The sequence below is a fragment of the Struthio camelus genome, chromosome 25, assembly GCF_040807025.1.
Source record: "Struthio camelus isolate bStrCam1 chromosome 25, bStrCam1.hap1, whole genome shotgun sequence".
NCBI lineage: Eukaryota > Metazoa > Chordata > Aves > Struthioniformes > Struthionidae > Struthio > Struthio camelus.
In genome coordinates, this window is record NC_090966.1 from 5,831,128 (window position 1) to 5,847,777 (window position 16,650).

General features: G+C 66.4%; 3 protein-coding genes across 11 annotated transcripts; 2 read left to right on the forward strand and 1 right to left on the reverse strand.

Moving 5' to 3' along the window:
- Window positions 1-21: 21 nt before the first annotated feature.
- On the reverse strand, window positions 22-3,695 carry LRRC46 (leucine rich repeat containing 46). The gene is made up of 8 exons (XM_009670154.2): window positions 3,556-3,695; window positions 3,332-3,428; window positions 3,121-3,229; window positions 2,422-2,468; window positions 1,888-1,997; window positions 1,020-1,089; window positions 533-705; window positions 22-413 (listed from the first exon to the last, which is right to left on the reverse strand). The coding sequence occupies exons 1-8, from the start codon at window positions 3,584-3,586 to the stop codon at window positions 22-24; spliced, it is 1,029 nt and encodes a 342-aa protein (XP_009668449.2). The 5' UTR covers window positions 3,587-3,695.
- Window positions 3,696-4,255: 560 nt separating this feature from the next.
- On the forward strand, window positions 4,256-6,995 carry MRPL10 (mitochondrial ribosomal protein L10). The gene is made up of 5 exons (XM_068919115.1): window positions 4,256-4,421; window positions 4,696-4,874; window positions 5,361-5,525; window positions 5,664-5,808; window positions 6,173-6,995. The coding sequence occupies exons 1-5, from the start codon at window positions 4,385-4,387 to the stop codon at window positions 6,430-6,432; spliced, it is 786 nt and encodes a 261-aa protein (XP_068775216.1). The 5' UTR covers window positions 4,256-4,384; the 3' UTR covers window positions 6,433-6,995.
- A 1,254-nt stretch (window positions 6,996-8,249) lies between these two features.
- Window positions 8,250-16,578, forward strand: OSBPL7 (oxysterol binding protein like 7). Of its 9 annotated transcripts, none has more exons than XM_068919259.1 (22): window positions 8,250-8,330; window positions 10,183-10,404; window positions 10,625-10,750; window positions 10,945-10,998; window positions 11,128-11,241; window positions 11,353-11,478; window positions 11,582-11,702; window positions 11,779-11,882; window positions 11,969-12,061; window positions 12,209-12,338; window positions 12,455-12,579; window positions 12,822-12,929; window positions 13,011-13,142; window positions 13,580-14,002; window positions 14,208-14,345; window positions 14,421-14,484; window positions 14,565-14,643; window positions 14,723-14,867; window positions 15,250-15,394; window positions 15,476-15,602; window positions 15,711-15,833; window positions 15,916-16,578. In XM_068919259.1, the coding sequence occupies exons 2-22, from the start codon at window positions 10,312-10,314 to the stop codon at window positions 16,022-16,024; spliced, it is 2,679 nt and encodes an 892-aa protein (XP_068775360.1). In that variant the 5' UTR covers window positions 8,250-8,330; window positions 10,183-10,311; the 3' UTR covers window positions 16,025-16,578. The 9 variants fall into 9 exon arrangements, with proteins under 9 accessions (XP_068775360.1, XP_068775355.1, XP_068775361.1 ...); XM_068919254.1 differs by having other exon boundaries at window positions 13,580-13,655; window positions 13,737-14,002; window positions 14,208-14,484; window positions 15,226-15,394; XM_068919260.1 differs by lacking the exon at window positions 14,208-14,345 and having other exon boundaries at window positions 13,580-13,655; window positions 13,737-14,002; window positions 15,226-15,394.
- The last annotated feature ends 72 nt before the right edge of the window (window positions 16,579-16,650 follow it).

The window sequence follows — 16,650 nt, forward strand, 5'->3', positions numbered from 1 at the left end:
GTGGGGGATTTGGGGTATTGCCTATTTCTTTGCTCCTCTGGGCTGGGCTGTGGCGCGAGTCTCCCCTTGCTGGGCCTTGATCCGGCTCTGGCTCCCACTGGGAACTCGCTCTGGCTGCGGGCAGGCACGCTGGCTGCCGACTCCCGGCGGTGGTGGCTTCTGTGTCCCCGGCTTTGCTTGGGGACAGGGCTGGGGCCGCCCGGGGCCTAGGGCTGTGGTAAAGGCTGCTCCTTCCCTTCCTGGGTTCAGGGCTAGGTGGGTATCTGCGTCCGCTGAGCCGAGTGGTGTGGGAGACAGCAGCAGGCCCTGACGCTCCTCCAGCTCCTCCACACGGGTTTCGTGTTCGTCCAATGCCTCCCTCTGCCTCCTCTGCGAGCGCCTGGCCAGCTCCCGGTGCAGAGCCGGGAAGAAATCTGCCAAGGATGGAGGGAGGGAGAGGGAGAAGAGTAACAGTGAGTCCCTCTTGAGCAGGAGAGCCTGGCATGGCCACGTGAGCGCAAGTGTCAAACGTGTCCTGTTTCAGTCTGGGCACCTTTGCCTGCAGTGAAAGGGCTGCTCAGCTCAGAGAGGGACTCATCCTCTTCATCCTCACTGCTGGAAGAACTTCCTTCCTCCTCTTCCTCATCTGTGGCAGGGTCCAGGCAGCCAGGGACAGGCTGGGTGTCCAGCTGCAGGAGTTGGGGCAGGGCTCCCAACACCAGCTCCCTGCAAACACCAAACAAACGGTGAATGTTCCCCTGCCTCCCAGCATCGCCTTTGGTTTCGGAGCACATGGGGGTGACCCTGTGTCGTTGTGGCACCACTAAGTCCAGCTGTCTCTGGGGGCACACTACGGAGCACCCCACACCCTCAGCCTGGGATGAGAGCAGAGATCTGGGCTGAGATTTTGTGGGTTTGGGTGAGGTGCTCAGGTATTCGATGCTGTGGAGAGGCAATGGGTGTAACCTTGCTGAGCCTTGTTCGTGCCTTGGGGGCTTGCTCTCCCCCTCTGCTCGCCACCAGAAGTTCCCGCGACCCACCTGTATCCGTCTTGGTGGGTGCATTCATTTCCTGTTAAGTCGAGGAGACGGAGGCTCCGGGGCAGCTCATCTGCACAGATCAAAGGGAAGGAAGAAAGGTGCTGAGAAAGGGCCTAAGCCCCACCTGCTCCACTAAGCTCTGCAAGTGCAGCAACCCCCTGCACTCTGTTGTCTCCTGGAGCTCTTCACATGCATTCCTGAGGAGCCTCTCATTTCACAGCTGGGGAAACTGAGGCAGGCAGGGAGGGAACGTGTATTCCACTGTCCGATGGAGAGAACAGAGGATTTTCCCAGGCCCTCACTGTTCCCTTCCTTACCTCCTTCTGCAAGCGGAGGGCTTGGTGCTGCACTAGTTACACTACAGAAGAGGAGAGTAGGATATTATCCCACTTCCCCCCAGCAAAAATCACCCATGAGAGAAGCTGGCTGAAAGGCTGATGCAGTGTGAACCCATCTATCTCCTGTCTGTCTAGCAGGGGCAGGATGTGGCTCCTGAAATGGACACAGGGTTGTCAGGGCTGGAGCAGCTTTGCTGTGAGTAAACCCCACTGCAGGGGGGGTTTACTCAGGCTGAAATCCCTGGGGCTGATATGAGGTGCTTAAAGGTTCTGCCAAAGCAGGACACAAGGTGGAAGCAGATACCTGGAGTTTGCTAGCAAAAGCGATTGCTCAAACCTAGCCACAGGGCTCCTCTGGCGTGACACTTGCATACATCCCCGGACAGAGGACAGCTCTGCTGGAGCGTGTCACCCAAGTATCAGAGGCCCTGACAGACCCTGGACACGGACCAAGGCTCTGCCAGGCATGAGGTCGGCCAGGTCTCCTGGGCAGACCTGGGCCACGTCTGGATCTGTGCCTGCCTCCCTACCTGGGTCCAGTGTCTCTATCTGGTTCTGGGACAAATCCAGGAAGTGCAGGTGTTGCAGAGGCCGCAGGTTTTCCACTTTGCGGATGCGATTTCCAGCCAGAGAGAGGAACCTGCAGAGCACAGAGAGGGGAGAGGCAGAAGCTGCGTCAGCGAATGCCCGCGCAGTGCAGGCAGGGAGTGCCTGCCACTGCCCCCAGGGTCAGAGGCAGTGCGGCACTGTGCTTTCAGGGCCTGATCTCCAAAGGACCCCATCTCACGCCCAAAAGGCCCTTTTGTTTTCAGATGCGATGACATGGGATCAAGTCTGTCTTTGAGCCCGCGTGGCTGGGAAGGAAATAGTACTGGAGGGAGAAATCGTGTGCCGGGCCAAAAATGGATGCCACGGGCTTAAAAACAAACTACTGGGGAGACATTATGTAACTTGAACCCCCACCTCCAGCAAGGAAAGGAGGGAGCCCTGCTCGCCTTTGACCATAGGCCAGAGATGGGGAGAGCCCTGGGAAGCCTCGGGGCAGGAGCAGGAGCCACACGTACCGCAGTTGGGGAAAGCAGCTCAGGTTCTCAATCTTCTCAATTCTGTTCTGAAAAAAACAATACAATTCTCTAGTGCATGAAAAGACAGACTTCAATAACACCCCCAGGTCACTCCAACCACATGTGGGCAACACGACACCCCCACCAGCGCCAAGGGAGCTCTACAGATGGGGTACATAGCCTGCTACTGCTTGGGGAGGCCAGCAGAGTACAGAAAGACCCTAAAGCTCCCTGTGTGGGTTTAAAAACCACTAAATATCCTCCTCTGTTTTCAGAACTGCTGTCCTCTGGTTTGGCAGGGACAGACTCTGAGGGTGGCAGTGTCCTGCCAGGGTGGGGAGGAGTGGGCAGCTCAGGTACATGAGGAACCACCGTTATAGGAAGGGAGATGTTGTTTTCACAGCCTAGGTAATTTTGCTGATGGAATTGGTAATGATGATGCAGCAAATGCCTCAAAGCACAGGGATTAGAGTTAAATGTGCTTTTCCTCGCTCTCGGCTCTATTCACCCAGGGCAAAGTGTCCCCAAGCCCTGGGAAAGGGAATGGTGCTGCCAGCCCCTCGGCAAAGCATCTGGCCATGTGAGGAGGCAAAAACACTGGAGCAGAACTGGGGGACTTCTGTATACTCTCACTCAGGCAGCATTCACCTGCAGGACCAGTGCTTCTCTCTGCCACCCGAGCCTGCTGTAGAGCCTTACCTGCTGCAGGTAAAGGCTGTGAACCTCCTGCAGGCTCTGGAGCCTCCCAATAGCACAGATGTTCTCCCGATCCAAGCGGACAGTCGAGAGGGCCATCAGCGCCTTACATCTAGGCAGAAAGTCATTCCTGAGAGAGCCCTCAGTGCCTGGAAACCACCCCCTGTCGCCTGTGAGGCCAGGGCTGGTCCTGTGGCCCTGGGCAGGTCCTCACCGGCTCTCTGGGCTCTCAGTCGCCATCGGCTGGGGCAGGTTCCTTGAAGCGACGAGGGTGTCGGTGAGGGTCACCCCTGGAGGTGTCTGCTCCAGGCCTGCAAGAAAACCAGCATCCCTGTTCAGCCCAGAGAGCCGGGGCCCAGTCCAGCAGGGTCCAAACCCAACGGTCCCACCACAGCCCCAAGCCCCATGACCCCCCAGGCCCCGTGATGGCTCACTCACCCCCCAGCAGGGTCTCCCCCAGCTCAGCCATGGGGGGTGAGCTGGATCCCTGTCCCTGCCTTGGGTCCTTGGTGATGGAACCCCTGCCTGATGCAAGGGGCAGGGGCACTGGGGCAACCAGGGCAGGAACAGGAGGGCAGAGCTGGGGGGCTGTGACCTCCAGGCTGGGGGGTGGATTGGGGCTGGGACTCCCACGTTGGAGGAGACCCCAGGGACTTGGGGGTGGGGGGAACTAGAGTCCTGGGCGGGGGGGGGGGGATGAGGATAGGACTGCTGGGTTGGGAGGGGGATTGGGGCTGGGTCCCTCAACTGGGGGTCAGAGCTGGGGCCTCTGGGCTGGAGGGGCACCGAGACCCCCGGGCTGGGGGGAGATCAGGGCACCGGGACCCCCGGGTTGGGGGGCACTGAGACCCCCGGGATGGGAGGGGATCAGGGCCAGGACCCCCGGGCTTGGGGGGGGATCAGGGCCAGGAGCCCCAGGTTGGGGGGCACCGAGACCCCCGGGCTTGGGAGGGGATCAGGGCTGGGAGCCCCGGGTTGGGGGGCACCGAGACCCCCTGGGCTCGGGGGGGGGTCAGGGCCGGAACCCGGGGACAGGGGACAGGGGACAAGGCCGCAGGCGTGCCCGTTGCTAGGAGACGGGCAGCACCGGAAGGGGCGGGGCGAAGCGGGCCGCGCGCCCCCTGCCGGCGATGGCCAGCGCGGGGGCGGGGCCAAGCCGTCCCCGAGTCCCCCACCTCGCGTGGCCTCCTCCGCGCATGCGCGGCTCAAGGAGGGGGGGTGGTCTTCCGCCTCCCCACAATGCTTTGCGCCCGCTTCCGCGGCGAAGATGGCGGCGCTGAGCGGCGGCGGGCCGTGGCGGCGGGGTGAGGGGCGCCTTCCCCGGGGCGGGCGTCGCCCTCCGGGGGCTCCACCGAGCTCACCCGCTCCGTAGCGGCGGGTGGTGGTGCCAGGCCCGGGCTGGAGCCAGGCCCCGGGGCGGGAGGGGAGGGGGGTCTGGGCCCAGCTCCATCCCGGCCTCTCCTTGGGCCGCTGCCCCTGCCCCGGCCTCCCCTCAGCCAGTCCCGGCCTCTCTCCACCGCGGGGACTTGAGACAGAGACGCCGGCCCTGACCGCCACCCGTGTGTCCCCTCTGCGCAGGCTGGCTGCCCGCCCTGCAGCTCGTCCGCCACGGCTCCAAGGCGGTCACTCGCCACTGGAAGGCCATGCACTTCCAGCGCCAGAAGCTGATGGCTGTCACCGAGTACCTGGCCCCGAAGCCGCTCATCCCCGAGCAGTGTCTGCCCCCCAAGAAGGAAGTGGTCAAGGAGGCAGAGGAGGTAACTTTCTTGCGTGTGGCTGTTATGGCTGTGGTGCAGCTGTGGGCCTGTTTGTTTGTGGAGGTCTAGTAGCTTTGCAGGCCCTGTGTTGGCAGTGCTCCGGGGGCTGCTGATGCTGGGTCCGCAGCCGCTGGCCGGGTGCTGTACGTACCTTGGCTGGCACAGCCCTCCCAAGGTAATTAACCTGGCTGGTGACCTGCATGAGAGCTTTCCTGAATGCTTATGGCCTTTCTCTGTCATGTTGTGGGTGGCTGTGAGAGGTCCCAGGGCAGTTGGCAATCAAGTGCTGCAACCAGGAACAGATCGGGTGAGTTGCTTTCACAGCAACTCCCGCTGTCATGGGAGGAGTGGATCCGACTGCAGGGCTGGAGAGGGGGAGGCCTTTGGCTCTTCTCTGCTCCTGTAGCTTATCAGGCTGGAGAGGCCAGGCACCCTTCCTCGCGATCCTGGCAATCATACACTGGCCTTGCTGCTCGCTCCTTTCAGGATAACGGCTACGTCAGGCTGTTACGGCGACTGGTAGCAGAGGCATTCCGGGACAACAGGATGATTGTGGTGTGTCAGTACAACCCCATGCCCAACGAAGATATGCTGCTCATGAGACACTACCTCCGGAAGCACAACATTGAGGTCAAGTTTTTCCTGAATGAGGTACGGGCAGCGCTGCCCGGGACAGAGCCTGGTGCAGCTGGGCGTATTGTGCTACAGTGGCTCTGTGTGATGCCTGCAGGGGTGAAAATGAGCCTGTTTGTTTCCCCTCTGCCTTCTGAGAGCTCTCTCTCCCCTCAGATTGTCAGACCTGTGCTGTCCCAGTCCAAGTACAAGAATCTCCTCCCTCTCTTTGTGGGACGCAATATCCTGCTAGTGAGCCCAGAAACCAAGGTGAAAGAAATGCTGCGAGTCTTGAAGGGTGTGCCACAAATCAACCTCCTGGGTGAGAGCCTCCTCCTGTTCCCCGTGTCCGTCAGCTGGCGCTGAGATCGGGCTCTGGTGTGCTGGTTGGGGGTAGTGGGAGTTGGACCCTGCTGCAGAGGTTTGAACTGAAATGGGGATGGGGGGATGAATGCAGGGAGTCTGCAGCTGACTTGTGGCAGAAGTCAGTGGAGTATTGGGTGTCTTACTTGCAGGTTGGTATCTGTTTTCCTGGTCCTGCTGTGGCAAGTGTCTTGTGAAATTTAAACGCCAGGAGCTTTGCCACTAACGAGCCTTTCCAGATGCACCTGCGAAAGGTGAATTGCCTCCAGCTCTGATGCCCTGTAGCTGGTCGCTTGTCCTCACGGTGTGCGTTCATCTTCCAGGCGCCTGCATCGACGACACCATCCTGAGCAAGAAAGGGGTGGAGAACTTTGCCAAACTGCCCTCCCTGGAGGCTTCCCAAGGGCAGACGGTGGGTGCCCTGGCCCTGCTGCCCTCCCAGACGTGCTCCCTGCTGCAGCGCGGCTCGGTGCACCTCACGGCCCTGCTGGATGAGTACATCAAACAGCTGCAGGCTGGGGCTGAGGCGACTGCTGGGAGCCCCACGAAGCCAGCGCTTTCCCAGAGCTCGGAGGCCCACTGACGTTGGCTCCCCGATCGGGTCCCGCATGCACAGTGGTCAGGAGACCGCTCCTTCACCAGGCTGCAGTTGGGTGGTTGGGAACTGAAGGTCTGGTCCTGTGTCACATCCAGTAGTGGGCCTGAGGACAATAGGGGGGCAGCGTGATACCATCAGCCTGTTTGGGGAGCCCCGTTTGCACAGCCCTTCTCTTTGCTCCCTGCTGCCCACGCTGGTGGCGCACAGGGGCGACCTGGTGTGTTTTGGGTGCTGCACTCTAGTGGGGGGACGTGGTCGGAGGGAGGGAGCACAGTGCTTGTATCGGAGAGGCACCAGAATTGGCTGGAGTAGGCAGAGCAGGGGAAGAGACCGTGGCTGCTGCTGGCGTGGAAGACATCCAGCCTGTGCGCGCGGAAATGCTCCGGGCGGTCCCAGCCAGGAGCTGGAGAGCTGCTGTGCCGGCAGCGAGGAGGAGGTGTGCTGTGCTGCTCCGCAGGAGCTGGGGGCGAGGGGCAGCGCTACCCGTGCTGTCGCTGTGGGAGCTGTCTCTCTTCCATTAAAGTGAACCACTTGGTGTTAACAAGTGATCCTGAGGGCTGGGCTTGCCTTAACGGTGGAGGGCTGGAAGGGGAGTGTGTCTGGGGGAGGGGGCTTCTTCCTGCCCTGTGTTCCCACCTCAACGTCCTCTGGAGAGGCCAAAGTGGGGTCCTGCTGCAAGGGTTTCTAGCTCACCTGTGGTGGAGGCACAGCCGCTCTGGGGCAGAGCTGCTGTGTCAGGACAGCTCTTCCATGCTCGCTGCTTGTGGTGCTGCAATCCGGGACAGGAGGGAGAAACCCCCCCAGGACTAAAGCAGAGCTCTGAGCATCAGCAACTGCTGAGGGCTGCAGCGTGTGCCCTGGGATCGCTGTGGGGTGGCAGCTCGCATCCCTCTCCCTTGGAGTGCCAGTGCTGTGCTTGCCAGCAAGCTCCGCTCTCAGAAGTGTTGTGGGGGGGAGAAGGAGCTTGCCCAGACCAAAGCGAGGTCTTGGGCCCTGCCGCTGTGTGCCATGAGATGAGCAGGACGCTGTTTCAGGAGTGCATTTTTCCAACAAGCCTTTTCCTCTGGGTTGGAGCATTCGGAGGAAGGGACTGGAGTAGACTTGGCATAAGAGTCCTGGGGCCAAATGCGGGGTGTTTCTAGGGCCCAAAATCTCTGTTGCAAAATGGCAAAGCAGAAGGGAGGAAGGGCATTTGAAAGGATGGCCTGGGTCATGTCCCTTGCTCTGTGGCTCGTGCTGTGCTGGTCCTGGGGCAAAACCGCCGTTGGTCGGGGCTGCTGTGTGCGAATGCCTGGCAGGGAACGAGCCTTTGCCTGCAGCCTGCCTCCTTCGGGGGGCCAGCAGCTGCTGCACCGTACCTGGAGGCCGCCACGGGGTCTCTCTGGAGCAGGAAACGCCAGTGCAACGTTTCTGCCCCGGGGCAGGTGAGCACAAGCTTGCTGAGAGCTGCGGGGTGGGCGCCGGCCCCGACTCACCGCCACGGCCCGAGCTTTCGGGGCGCCCGGAGGGCTTCGCCCCCCCCCCCCCCCCCCCCCCGGAGCAAAGCCCCGAGGCCCGGGCAGAGGGCTCCTGGGCGGTGCCGAGCCCCGGAGCAGCGTCCGGGGCGGCCCCGCGGGCTGGAGCTGTCCCAGGTACCGGCGGCTGCGGCCGCGGGCGGGCGGCGGGGGCGCGGCCGGGCCGGGTGCCCCTCGCCGGCGGGGGGGTCCCGGTGGACTCCCCCCCCCCCCCGCGACACCCGGCGCTGCCGGCTCCGGTCCTCCACGGTGCAGGGGGCAGAGCCGAGCGGCTCCGGCCCGGCGCCTCCGCCTCCTTCCGTGTTCCGGTTCCTGCAGCCGCCGGGCAGGATGCGACCGGCCCCGGCGCGCCGCCCGCCGCCCGCACAGGTGAGGGCCGGGCAGCGGCACCGGTACCGGAGGGGGGGGGTCCTGCAGCCCCGCGCCCCTTTGCAAAGGTTTCTCCTCTCCCGCCGGCCCCGGCTGCCCCACATCCCCCGGGGAGGGGGGGCTGCCGCCGGCGTGGGGCAGACGGGGCGGCCGCGCTGCGCTTTGCCCCGGGCGGGGGCTGGGGGGGGGCACCGGACTGAATTTGCCCCGTGCGGGGGCCCGGTGGGGGGGGGGTACGGGGCCGTGTCCTGCCCGGTGCACGTACGGGCTGTGCCCCCGCGATGGGGACTGCTTGCGGAGAGGGGGCGGCCCAGCCGGTGAGGCCCCCCCCCCCCTGCAAGCAGGCACCGACCCCAGCCTGCCCCCTTGCAGGGGGGGTCAGCCCTGCCCCTCCGGCCCCGGCACCCCCAGGGCTGCGGTGGGGCTCCGCGCTCCCTGCCAAGCTAAGCAGGTTCGGCGGGGATCCAGGCTGGGATGGGAGACACCCCCCCCCCGAAAAAAAAAAAAAGTGCAGAGGGGGAAATCTGGTCTGATTCCAGCAGGGTCCCCCCACCTTGGAGAGCAGAGCCCCAGGGCTATAATTATTCCCATCTCCAGGAAGAGATGTGCGGTGTCGTTTTTATTTGTGCTGTGGCTTGGCCACCGTCCCAGCAAGGTCCTGCTCGCACTGGTAGCTACAACAGAGGCCGAGTGGCCAGGACACCTGGCTTCTCTGCGCAGCCCCGAGAGGCAACGCTGAAGAGGAGCTCAGGAACAGGGGAAAAGCTTCCCCGTGCCTCAGTTTCCCTCTTCTGTAAATGGGAGGAGCGAACGGGCCATAAGGAAATGCCCTGCCCCAGAGGCAGCCACATCCTGGCCCGATGGGGGGGAGCAGCTAGGTGCGGCGCGCTTGTGCATCCCATCGCTGCGTTTCAGGCAAACCCCTCCACACCAAAACAGGGGAAGGAATAAAAGGAAGCAGCTCTTCACATCTGGGGTATATTTAGCAGCGGGGCTGTGACAGCTGAGTGGGCGTGCGGAGCTGCCAGGTACCGAGGTGCCAGGCGGAGGGGGTGAGTGGGACGGCGGGAGGGAATCCCGCCTGGCTCTCCGGCCGGCCGCGGGTCCCGCCATGGCTGGAGGAGCCCGTGTGGGAGACGGGAGCGTAGCCGGGCCTGGGTTTTGGGGCAAGGCACACGGTGATTTCACCCTGGCCCGGCAGGGTTTTGCTGGGGGATGCAGCCTCCACCGTGGCTGGGGTAAGTCCTGTGCAAACTCCCCCGCGTAGGGCTAGTCAGGGCCCATTTATGGCACCGGATGCTGCGTGTGCCCTTGCGCACGGGCACATCTTTGCTTCCTGATCGGGATGACGGGACAGATCGGGGCCGAGGCAGGCGTACGTGCCCCAGCCGTGCTGCGTCGGCCGGGTGGCAGGGCTGGGGCCGTGCCCGCCGTGGGGCTGCCCCATGGCACCCGGTCCGTGGGGCAGCGGGAGTGGAGCCGCGGTGGGGCAGGGGCTGAACTCTGAACCCATGTCTCCGGCACCGCCCGGCGGGCGGCGGGGCGGGCGAGGGCCAGATAGCAAAGGTGAGATAACGCCGGGTGGGTGGAAGTCTCCACCTCGCGGAGAAGCTTCTGGCTCCTCCTGGTGTCGGAGCCACATGCGCGTGTCCCAGTTCCCCGGGAGGGCAGGAGGATGCCCCAGCCTTTCCAGCAGGGGAAACTGAGGCACGGGGCGAGGTGAGGCTCTGCTTGGACGCTGGCACCCAGGTCTCTGGTCAGAGCAGGAAAATAGAGCCTTGTGCAAACAGGCGAGCTCGCTGGAGGGGGACAGACCCCAGCGGCCCCCTAACGCGTTGTCCCCTCCTTGCAGTGGGTCCCGCCGCCCGGGCCGTGACGGCCGAGCCCCGACGCACCAGGCGAGCGCCCGCGTCCCGGCCTTGCAGCGCCGACAGGAGCAGGGGCTTGGCCGGACCCCCCCAGCCCCCTCCATTCACCAGCCATGGGCAGCCACGAGAAGGACCCGGCTTCTCCAAAAAGGGCCCCGTCGCGCTCCAACAGCACCGTGTCTTCCAAGCACAGCAGCGTGCACCAGGTCAGGGGGCTCTGGGTTGGGGGGGCACGGCAGCATCCTGGTGCTCCGGGATGGTCTCTGCGCCTTGCCCACAGTGTCTCCGGCGTCCAGGGTGCCATGGGGTGCTGTGGGGCTCCATGGGGCTTCACCCCACCTTAATAAGGGTGGAGGGCCCCTCTGGTAGCGCACTCCCCCCAGGGCCAAGGGGCACCCCAGGGCCCTGTGCTGACACCCCTTCCAGCAGGGCTCGGAGACCTGGGAGGTGGTGGACGACCCGCATGCCCGGGGCAGCCCGGGCCAGGAGCCGGAGGGGCACGAGGGATACCTGCTCAAGAAGAGGAAATGGCCTCTGAAGGGCTGGCACAAGGTAACGGGGCTGGTGGGCGTCCGGGGATGGCCAGGAGGCAACCAGCCGAAGCTCCCGGCACGGGGCGCCCTCCCTGTGCTGCTGGGTTGTCTGTGGGTGCCGTGGCCAGCCTTGGGGTGATGCGGGTGCCTGGGTGGGGGGATGCGGGCACCAATTTCTATCTCCCTCTAATGATCTGTCCTTGCTGTCCCCAGAGGTACTTTGTGCTGGAAAAGGGCATCCTGAAGTATGCCACCACGCGCCAGGACGTGAGTATGGGACCGGGGTATCCGTCCAGCCTCCCTGTGGGGCTCAGGGTGGGGAAGACCCCTTCTCCCCTGTGAGGATGTTCTTCCCGTCCCCCTGCCCTGTCAGACAGGCTCTCTGGGCTCCCCCAGGTCCTCAAGGGCAAACTGCACGGCTCCATCGACGTCCGTCAGTCCGTCATGTCCGTCAACAAGAAGGCGCAGCGGGTAGACCTGGACACAGAGGAGAACATCTACCACCTCAAGGTACCGGCTCGGGGCACCAGCTCAGGGCCTGAAGCTGGGACTGGGGCCAGTGGTCGGATGGGGCTCGGGGCACTGGGTCGTTCCTCCCCCTATTTGCCATCTTTCCTGCAGATCAAGTCGCCGGAGCTCTTCAGCAGCTGGGTGAGCAGCCTCTGCTCCCATCACCAGGGCGAGAGGCCCGACCCCCTGGTCGGCTCCAGGAGGGGTCTCGTGGGGCGAACCCCCACCGCCGCGCAGGTCAGTGTCAGCGCGGGGTCCCCGTCCCCCCGGGTGGGAGACAGCATCTGGGAGCGGCGTTTCCAACAGCAGCCCCCTCAGCGCCCCTTCCCCTCTCCTCCAGAGCTCCTGGACCCGGATCCTGCCCTCGGGCAGCGCCCCTGCCCTCTCCGCCCTCGCCAGCTCCCGGGACAAGGTGAACGCGTGGCTGAAGGACAGCGAGGGGCTGCAGCGCTGCTCGGCCGGTGAGCGGGCTGGGCCGGGGCGCGCGGCGCCGGGGGACACCCTCTCCCGGCTCCCTGACGGTGCTCCCGCTCCCAGAGCTGTCCGAGTGCCAGGCGAAGCTGCAGGAGCTGAACGGCATGTTGCAGAGCCTGGAGTCCCTGCACCGCATCCCCTCGGCCCCCCTCATCTCCAACAGCCAGGTGAGCGCGGCCGCGCCGGGCACGCGCCCGGCGGCCTGTCCCTCTTCCCGGGAGGGCTGGCTCTCACCCCCTCTTCTTCCTCGCAGCCCTCGGCCGCCGCGGAGAGGCCCAAAAAGGGGAAGCGAACCACCAAGATCTGGTGCACGCAGAGCTTTGCCAAGGATGACACCATCGGCAGGGTGAGGCGGGCGCCGGGGGACGGCCCCCGCCTTGCCCAGCAGCTCCGTGTGGGAAGGGGACCCGTGGCTTCGGGCAGCCCCCGGGGCTGGGGGAGAGCTGGGCGCGGGGTCCCTCGGGGCCACGCTCACGCCCTGGTCCCCTGCCAGGTGGGCCGCCTGCACGGCTCCGTGCCCAACCTCTCGCGCTACCTGGAGCCGTGTCAGAGCCAGTTGCCCTTCAGCCTCCCGCCCGAGTACAGCCAGCTGCAGAGGAGCTTCTGGATCCTGGCCCAGAAAGGTGGGACGTGCTGGGTGGGCTGAGCCGAGCTGGGGGCGGCCACTGGGGCCGGGCCGGCCCTGACGCCGGGGTGCCGCACCGGCCAAGCCCGACCGCCCGTCTGCGTCTCCCCGCAGTGCACGGCTCGCTCAGCAGCGTGGTGGCCGCGCTCACGGCCGAGAGGGCCCGCCTGGAGGAGATGTGGCGGGCGCTGGACCTCCAGCGCGCTGCCCCCTGCCCGGGCGGCGGCAGGAACGCCGGGGTGAGGTGCTGCGGGGCGCCGGGCAGAGCTGGGGTGCAGGTTTGCTAGAGCCGGGGGTGTTGCTGTTGAGTTGCTGGTGGGTGAAATGAGTTGGCACGGTCTCAGCCTAGAGCTGAGCTAACAGCTCGAGTGAGAGCCAGGAGTAGGGGTGTTCCCCGGTCCCCCTCGGCCAGGGGGACACGCTGGGGGTCGAGGGGGATCTCTGCCCCTCAGTTTATCCCAGCCTCTCCCTGTCTCCGCAGGCCTCTCTGCCGAGCCTGGAGCCCCGGGACGGCCTGCACCGCTTCCACTCCCTCTCTGTCTCCTCCGATACCACCCTGGACTCCTTCGCCTCGCTGCACCCCGACGAGGTGAGGGGGGGGCCGGGGTGGGGGCGAGGGGGGGACGCGGGCCGGCGGCCCCCGGGCTGACGCAGGTCCGTGCCCCCGCAGCCCGACGCGCTGCTGGCCAAGGGCCGCGAGCAGCAGCTCTCCAACCGCAGCATCGTCTCGCTGGCCGACTCGCACACCGAGTTCTTCGACGCCTGCGAGGTCTTCCTCTCCGCCAGCTCCTCCGAGAATGAGGTGGGAGGGGCTACAGCTGGGGAGGGGCTACAGCCAAGGGAGGGGCTTGACATAGCCCCTCCCCACGGTGCCCACTGCCCCCGAACCGAGGCTGCTGCTCTTTCTATCGGTTCATCTCTCCATTCTCTCTCTTTTCCCGTCCCCCTCTCCGTTAGCCGGCCCAGGAGCCACCTTCCCCCCCGACCCCCGTGTCCCCTCCGATCCCTGTGTCTGCTCCGGTCCCCCCTCCGCTGCAGGGGGCTCGGGGGCTCCCGTGTCTCTGAGCCCGGCGGGTGGGGGCTGTGGGTGCTGCTGGTGCCTTCTCCCGCTGCCCCCGCCCTCCCTCACGAGGTGTCCCTTGGCCCTCCCGCTGGGGGCTAACCCCCCCCCGCACCCCTTCGTGCCGCCTCCCGCCCCGCCGTCACCAACGGCCCCCCCTCTGTGCCGCCGTCCCCCAGGCCTCGGATGCCGAGTCGTGCGTCAGTGAGGCCACCAACAGCATCTCCGAGGAGCCGGCCGAGAGCTTCCAGAGAGGTAGGGGCCGGGGGCGCCGCGAGCTGTGCGTGGGCGCTGGGGCCCCCCGGCACCCCGACCCACGGCCCCCGTGTCCGGCAGGAGCAGGGCAGCCGGAGCTGCCGCCCCTGCAGCTGCCGGGGCCGGGGGCGCCGGGCCGGAGCTGCCTGCCGGCGCCCCACGTGCACGCGGGCGACGTCAGCCTCTGGAACATCCTGCGCAACAACATCGGCAAGGACCTGTCCAAGGTGTCGATGCCGGTGCAGCTCAACGAGCCCCTCAACACGCTGCAGCGCCTCTGCGAGGAGCTCGAGTACAGCGGGCTGCTGGACCGCGCCAGCCGCTGCCCGGACCCCTGCCAGCGCCTGGTACGCACCCCCTCTGGGGAGGGGCCAAGGAGGGCCCCACCCCCAAGGGGAGGGGTCAACCGATGCCCCACCTCCAGGGGGTGGTGCCACACTGCAAAGGGGAGGAGTCAGGATATGCCACGCCCCCCGCTCAGTGGGAGGAGCCATGGGTTAGCCCACTCCCTCCAGCCCGGCGTGGGGTGATGAGGGGTCTCCCCATGGCCAGGTCTACGTGGCGGCCTTCGCCGTGTCCGCCTACGCCTCCACCTACTACCGGGCGGGCAGCAAACCCTTCAACCCGGTGCTGGGCGAGACCTACGAGTGCGTGCGGCCCGACCGGGGCTTCCGCTTCATCAGCGAGCAGGTGCGGGCACGGGGACGGGGCGGCCCTGGTGGCCGCGGACCCTGCCACTGGCTTGTCCCTCTTTCCCCTCTCCAGGTTGGCCACCACCCGCCCATCTCCGCCTGCCACGCCGAGTCTGACAACTTCGTCTTCTGGCAAGGTGAGCCAGGCGGGTGGCGCGGACGTGGGCAGGGGACACGGGCAGGGGACACGGAGGTCTCACCTCCTGCTGCCCTCCAGACATGAAGTGGAAGAACAAGTTCTGGGGCAAATCGCTGGAGATCGTCCCCATGGGCACGGTGAACGTCCGGCTGCCCAGGTGAGCGCCCGTCCCCGTGCCCCCGCCGCTGTCCCCGTGTCCCCACGGCCGTGCCCACGGTGCCCCGGCTCTCGCCCAGGTCCGGCGACCACTTCGAGTGGAACAAGGTGACCACCTGCATCCACAACATCCTGAGCGGCCCGCGCTGGATCGAGCACTACGGCGAGGTGCTCATCCGCAACACCCGCGACGCCGCCTACCACTGCAAGATCACCTTCTGCAAGGTAGGCGGGCCCCGCCCCGGCCCCGCCCCCTGCCTGGCACAGGCCCCGCCTTGCACTGATTATGCCCCGCCCCCAGGGGCATCATTTCACCTCCTAAGCTCCGCCCAGCACCATAGCCCCGCCCTCCAGCCCCCTCCCCTTTATCCCCCGCAGACCCCACCTCTTCCCTATCACCCCGCCCACTAGCATTGGCCCCATCCCTCCAAATAGCCCCGCCCCTTCACCCACCCAGGACCCCACCCCTCATTCTGACAGCCCCATGGCCCCGCCCCTTCCCTGTGGCCCCTCCCCACCTCCCAGGCCCCGCCCCCTGCCGGCAGGCCCCGCCCCCTGCCGGCAGGCCCCGCCCCCCCCGCAGGCAGCCCCCTGCCCGCCCCCGCAGGCCCGGTACTGGGGCTCCAGCGTGAACGAGGTGCAGGGAGCCGTGCTGAGCCGCAGCGGGAAGGTGGTGGAGCGCCTCGCCGGCAAGTGGCACGAGGGGCTCTTCTGTGGCCCGGCCCCCGGCGGCCAGTGCGTCTGGAGAGCCAGTAAGGAGCAGGGGGGGATTTGGGGAGGGGCACTCGGGGGGGTCCGGGACCAGCTGGAGCGCTCAGGGCTGTCCCCTGCAGACCCCATGCCCCGCGACCACGAGAGGAACTACGGCTTCACCCAGTTCGCCCTGGAGCTGAACGAGCTCACGCCCGAGCTCAAGCGGGTCCTGCCCTCCACCGACACCCGCCTGCGCCCGGACCAGCGGTGAGCAGCGCCCACCGCCCGCCCGGCACAGCTCCGGCTGCAGCCGGGCCCTGGCGGGGTACAGGGCTGAGGCCGTGCAGCTCGTCACAGGGATGACCTCGCTCCCAGGTACCTGGAGGAGGGCAACGTGTCGGCGGCCGAGACGCAGAAGCGCCAGATCGAGCAGCTGCAGCGGGACCGGCGCCGAGTCATGGAGGAGAACAACATCGCGCACCAGGCCCGCTTCTTCAGGTGGGGCACGGGGAGGGGGACAGGCCGGGGTCTGGGGGCGGGGGGGCACCGCAGGCCTGACCCGGCCGCCCTCCCGCGCCAGGCGCCTCACCGACGCCAGCGGCAAGGAGTCGTGGGTCACCAACAACACGTACTGGAAGCTGCGCCTGGACCCCGGCTTTGCCCACCTGGACGGCGCCGTGCTCTGGTAGCAGGGCCCCTCCGCGCCTGGCTGCGCTGAGGCCGCCCAGCTCGTGCCAGCAGTGGTGCCCTCAGCACCCGGCGGCGTGGGCTGGTTTCCCCCCCCCCCCCCAAAACCCCACCCTGGCTGTCTGCTGGCCAGGCAGCGCCCGTGCCCCGGCCCCGAGCACGGGGTGCGCCTGGCCTCAGTGGGGGGGGGGGCACGGGGGACCGGCACGGCCGCTCTACCTATATTTAAGCAAAACTGTGATTTAAAAGCAGGGTGGAATTTTGGGGCTGGGGGGGGGTGGGGGGAAGCACATCCATCCCCCCCCCTGGCCCAGGGCAGAGCCTTGGGGGGCAGGCTGGGGGATGCCCCCCCCCCCGGCACAGGACACCTGGGTCCCCTGGCTGGCTGCAGGTGGGGGTTCAGGGGTGCTGAGCCATGCATGGGGGGGTGTGTGTGTGTGGGGGGTGGCCTGGGGTGCCTGCAGGCGGGCAGCCCCCCCCCCCCCCGGCCCCACCGCCCCCTCCCCAGGCTGCACAGGGTTGGGGGGAAGATCGCGCTAATAAAGGGTGCAAAGAGCTCCGGTGTGCTGAGAGCTTCCTTCCCCGCCGGCGCCCGGACGCCTGGGTTCCCTCTGCCTGGTTTTGGGGG

Excerpts from the sequence above, each read along its gene's own strand:
- MRPL10 (XM_068919115.1), top strand. The coding sequence starts at position 4,385 with ATGGCGGCGCTGAGCGGCGGCGGGCCGTGGCGGCGGG. Across the intron at positions 4,875-5,360 it reads TGGTCAAGGAGGCAGAGGAG|GATAACGGCTACGTCAGGCT; the intron begins GTAACTTTCTTG and ends CGCTCCTTTCAG. Across the intron at positions 5,809-6,172 it reads GCCACAAATCAACCTCCTGG|GCGCCTGCATCGACGACACC; the intron begins GTGAGAGCCTCC and ends TTCATCTTCCAG.
- OSBPL7 (XM_068919254.1), top strand. The coding sequence starts at position 10,312 with ATGGGCAGCCACGAGAAGGACCCGGCTTCTCCAAAAAGGGCCCCGTCG. Across the intron at positions 10,405-10,624 it reads AGCACAGCAGCGTGCACCAG|CAGGGCTCGGAGACCTGGGA; the intron begins GTCAGGGGGCTC and ends CACCCCTTCCAG. Across the intron at positions 11,479-11,581 it reads GAACCCCCACCGCCGCGCAG|AGCTCCTGGACCCGGATCCT; the intron begins GTCAGTGTCAGC and ends CCTCTCCTCCAG.
- LRRC46 (XM_009670154.2), bottom strand. The coding sequence starts at position 3,586 with ATGGCTGAGCTGGGGGAGACCCTGCTGGGGG. Across the intron at positions 3,230-3,331 it reads ACTGAGAGCCCAGAGAGCCG|ATGTAAGGCGCTGATGGCCC; the intron begins GTGAGGACCTGC and ends CTTTCTGCCTAG. Across the intron at positions 2,469-3,120 it reads ACAGCCTTTACCTGCAGCAG|AACAGAATTGAGAAGATTGA; the intron begins GTAAGGCTCTAC and ends TGTTTTTTTCAG.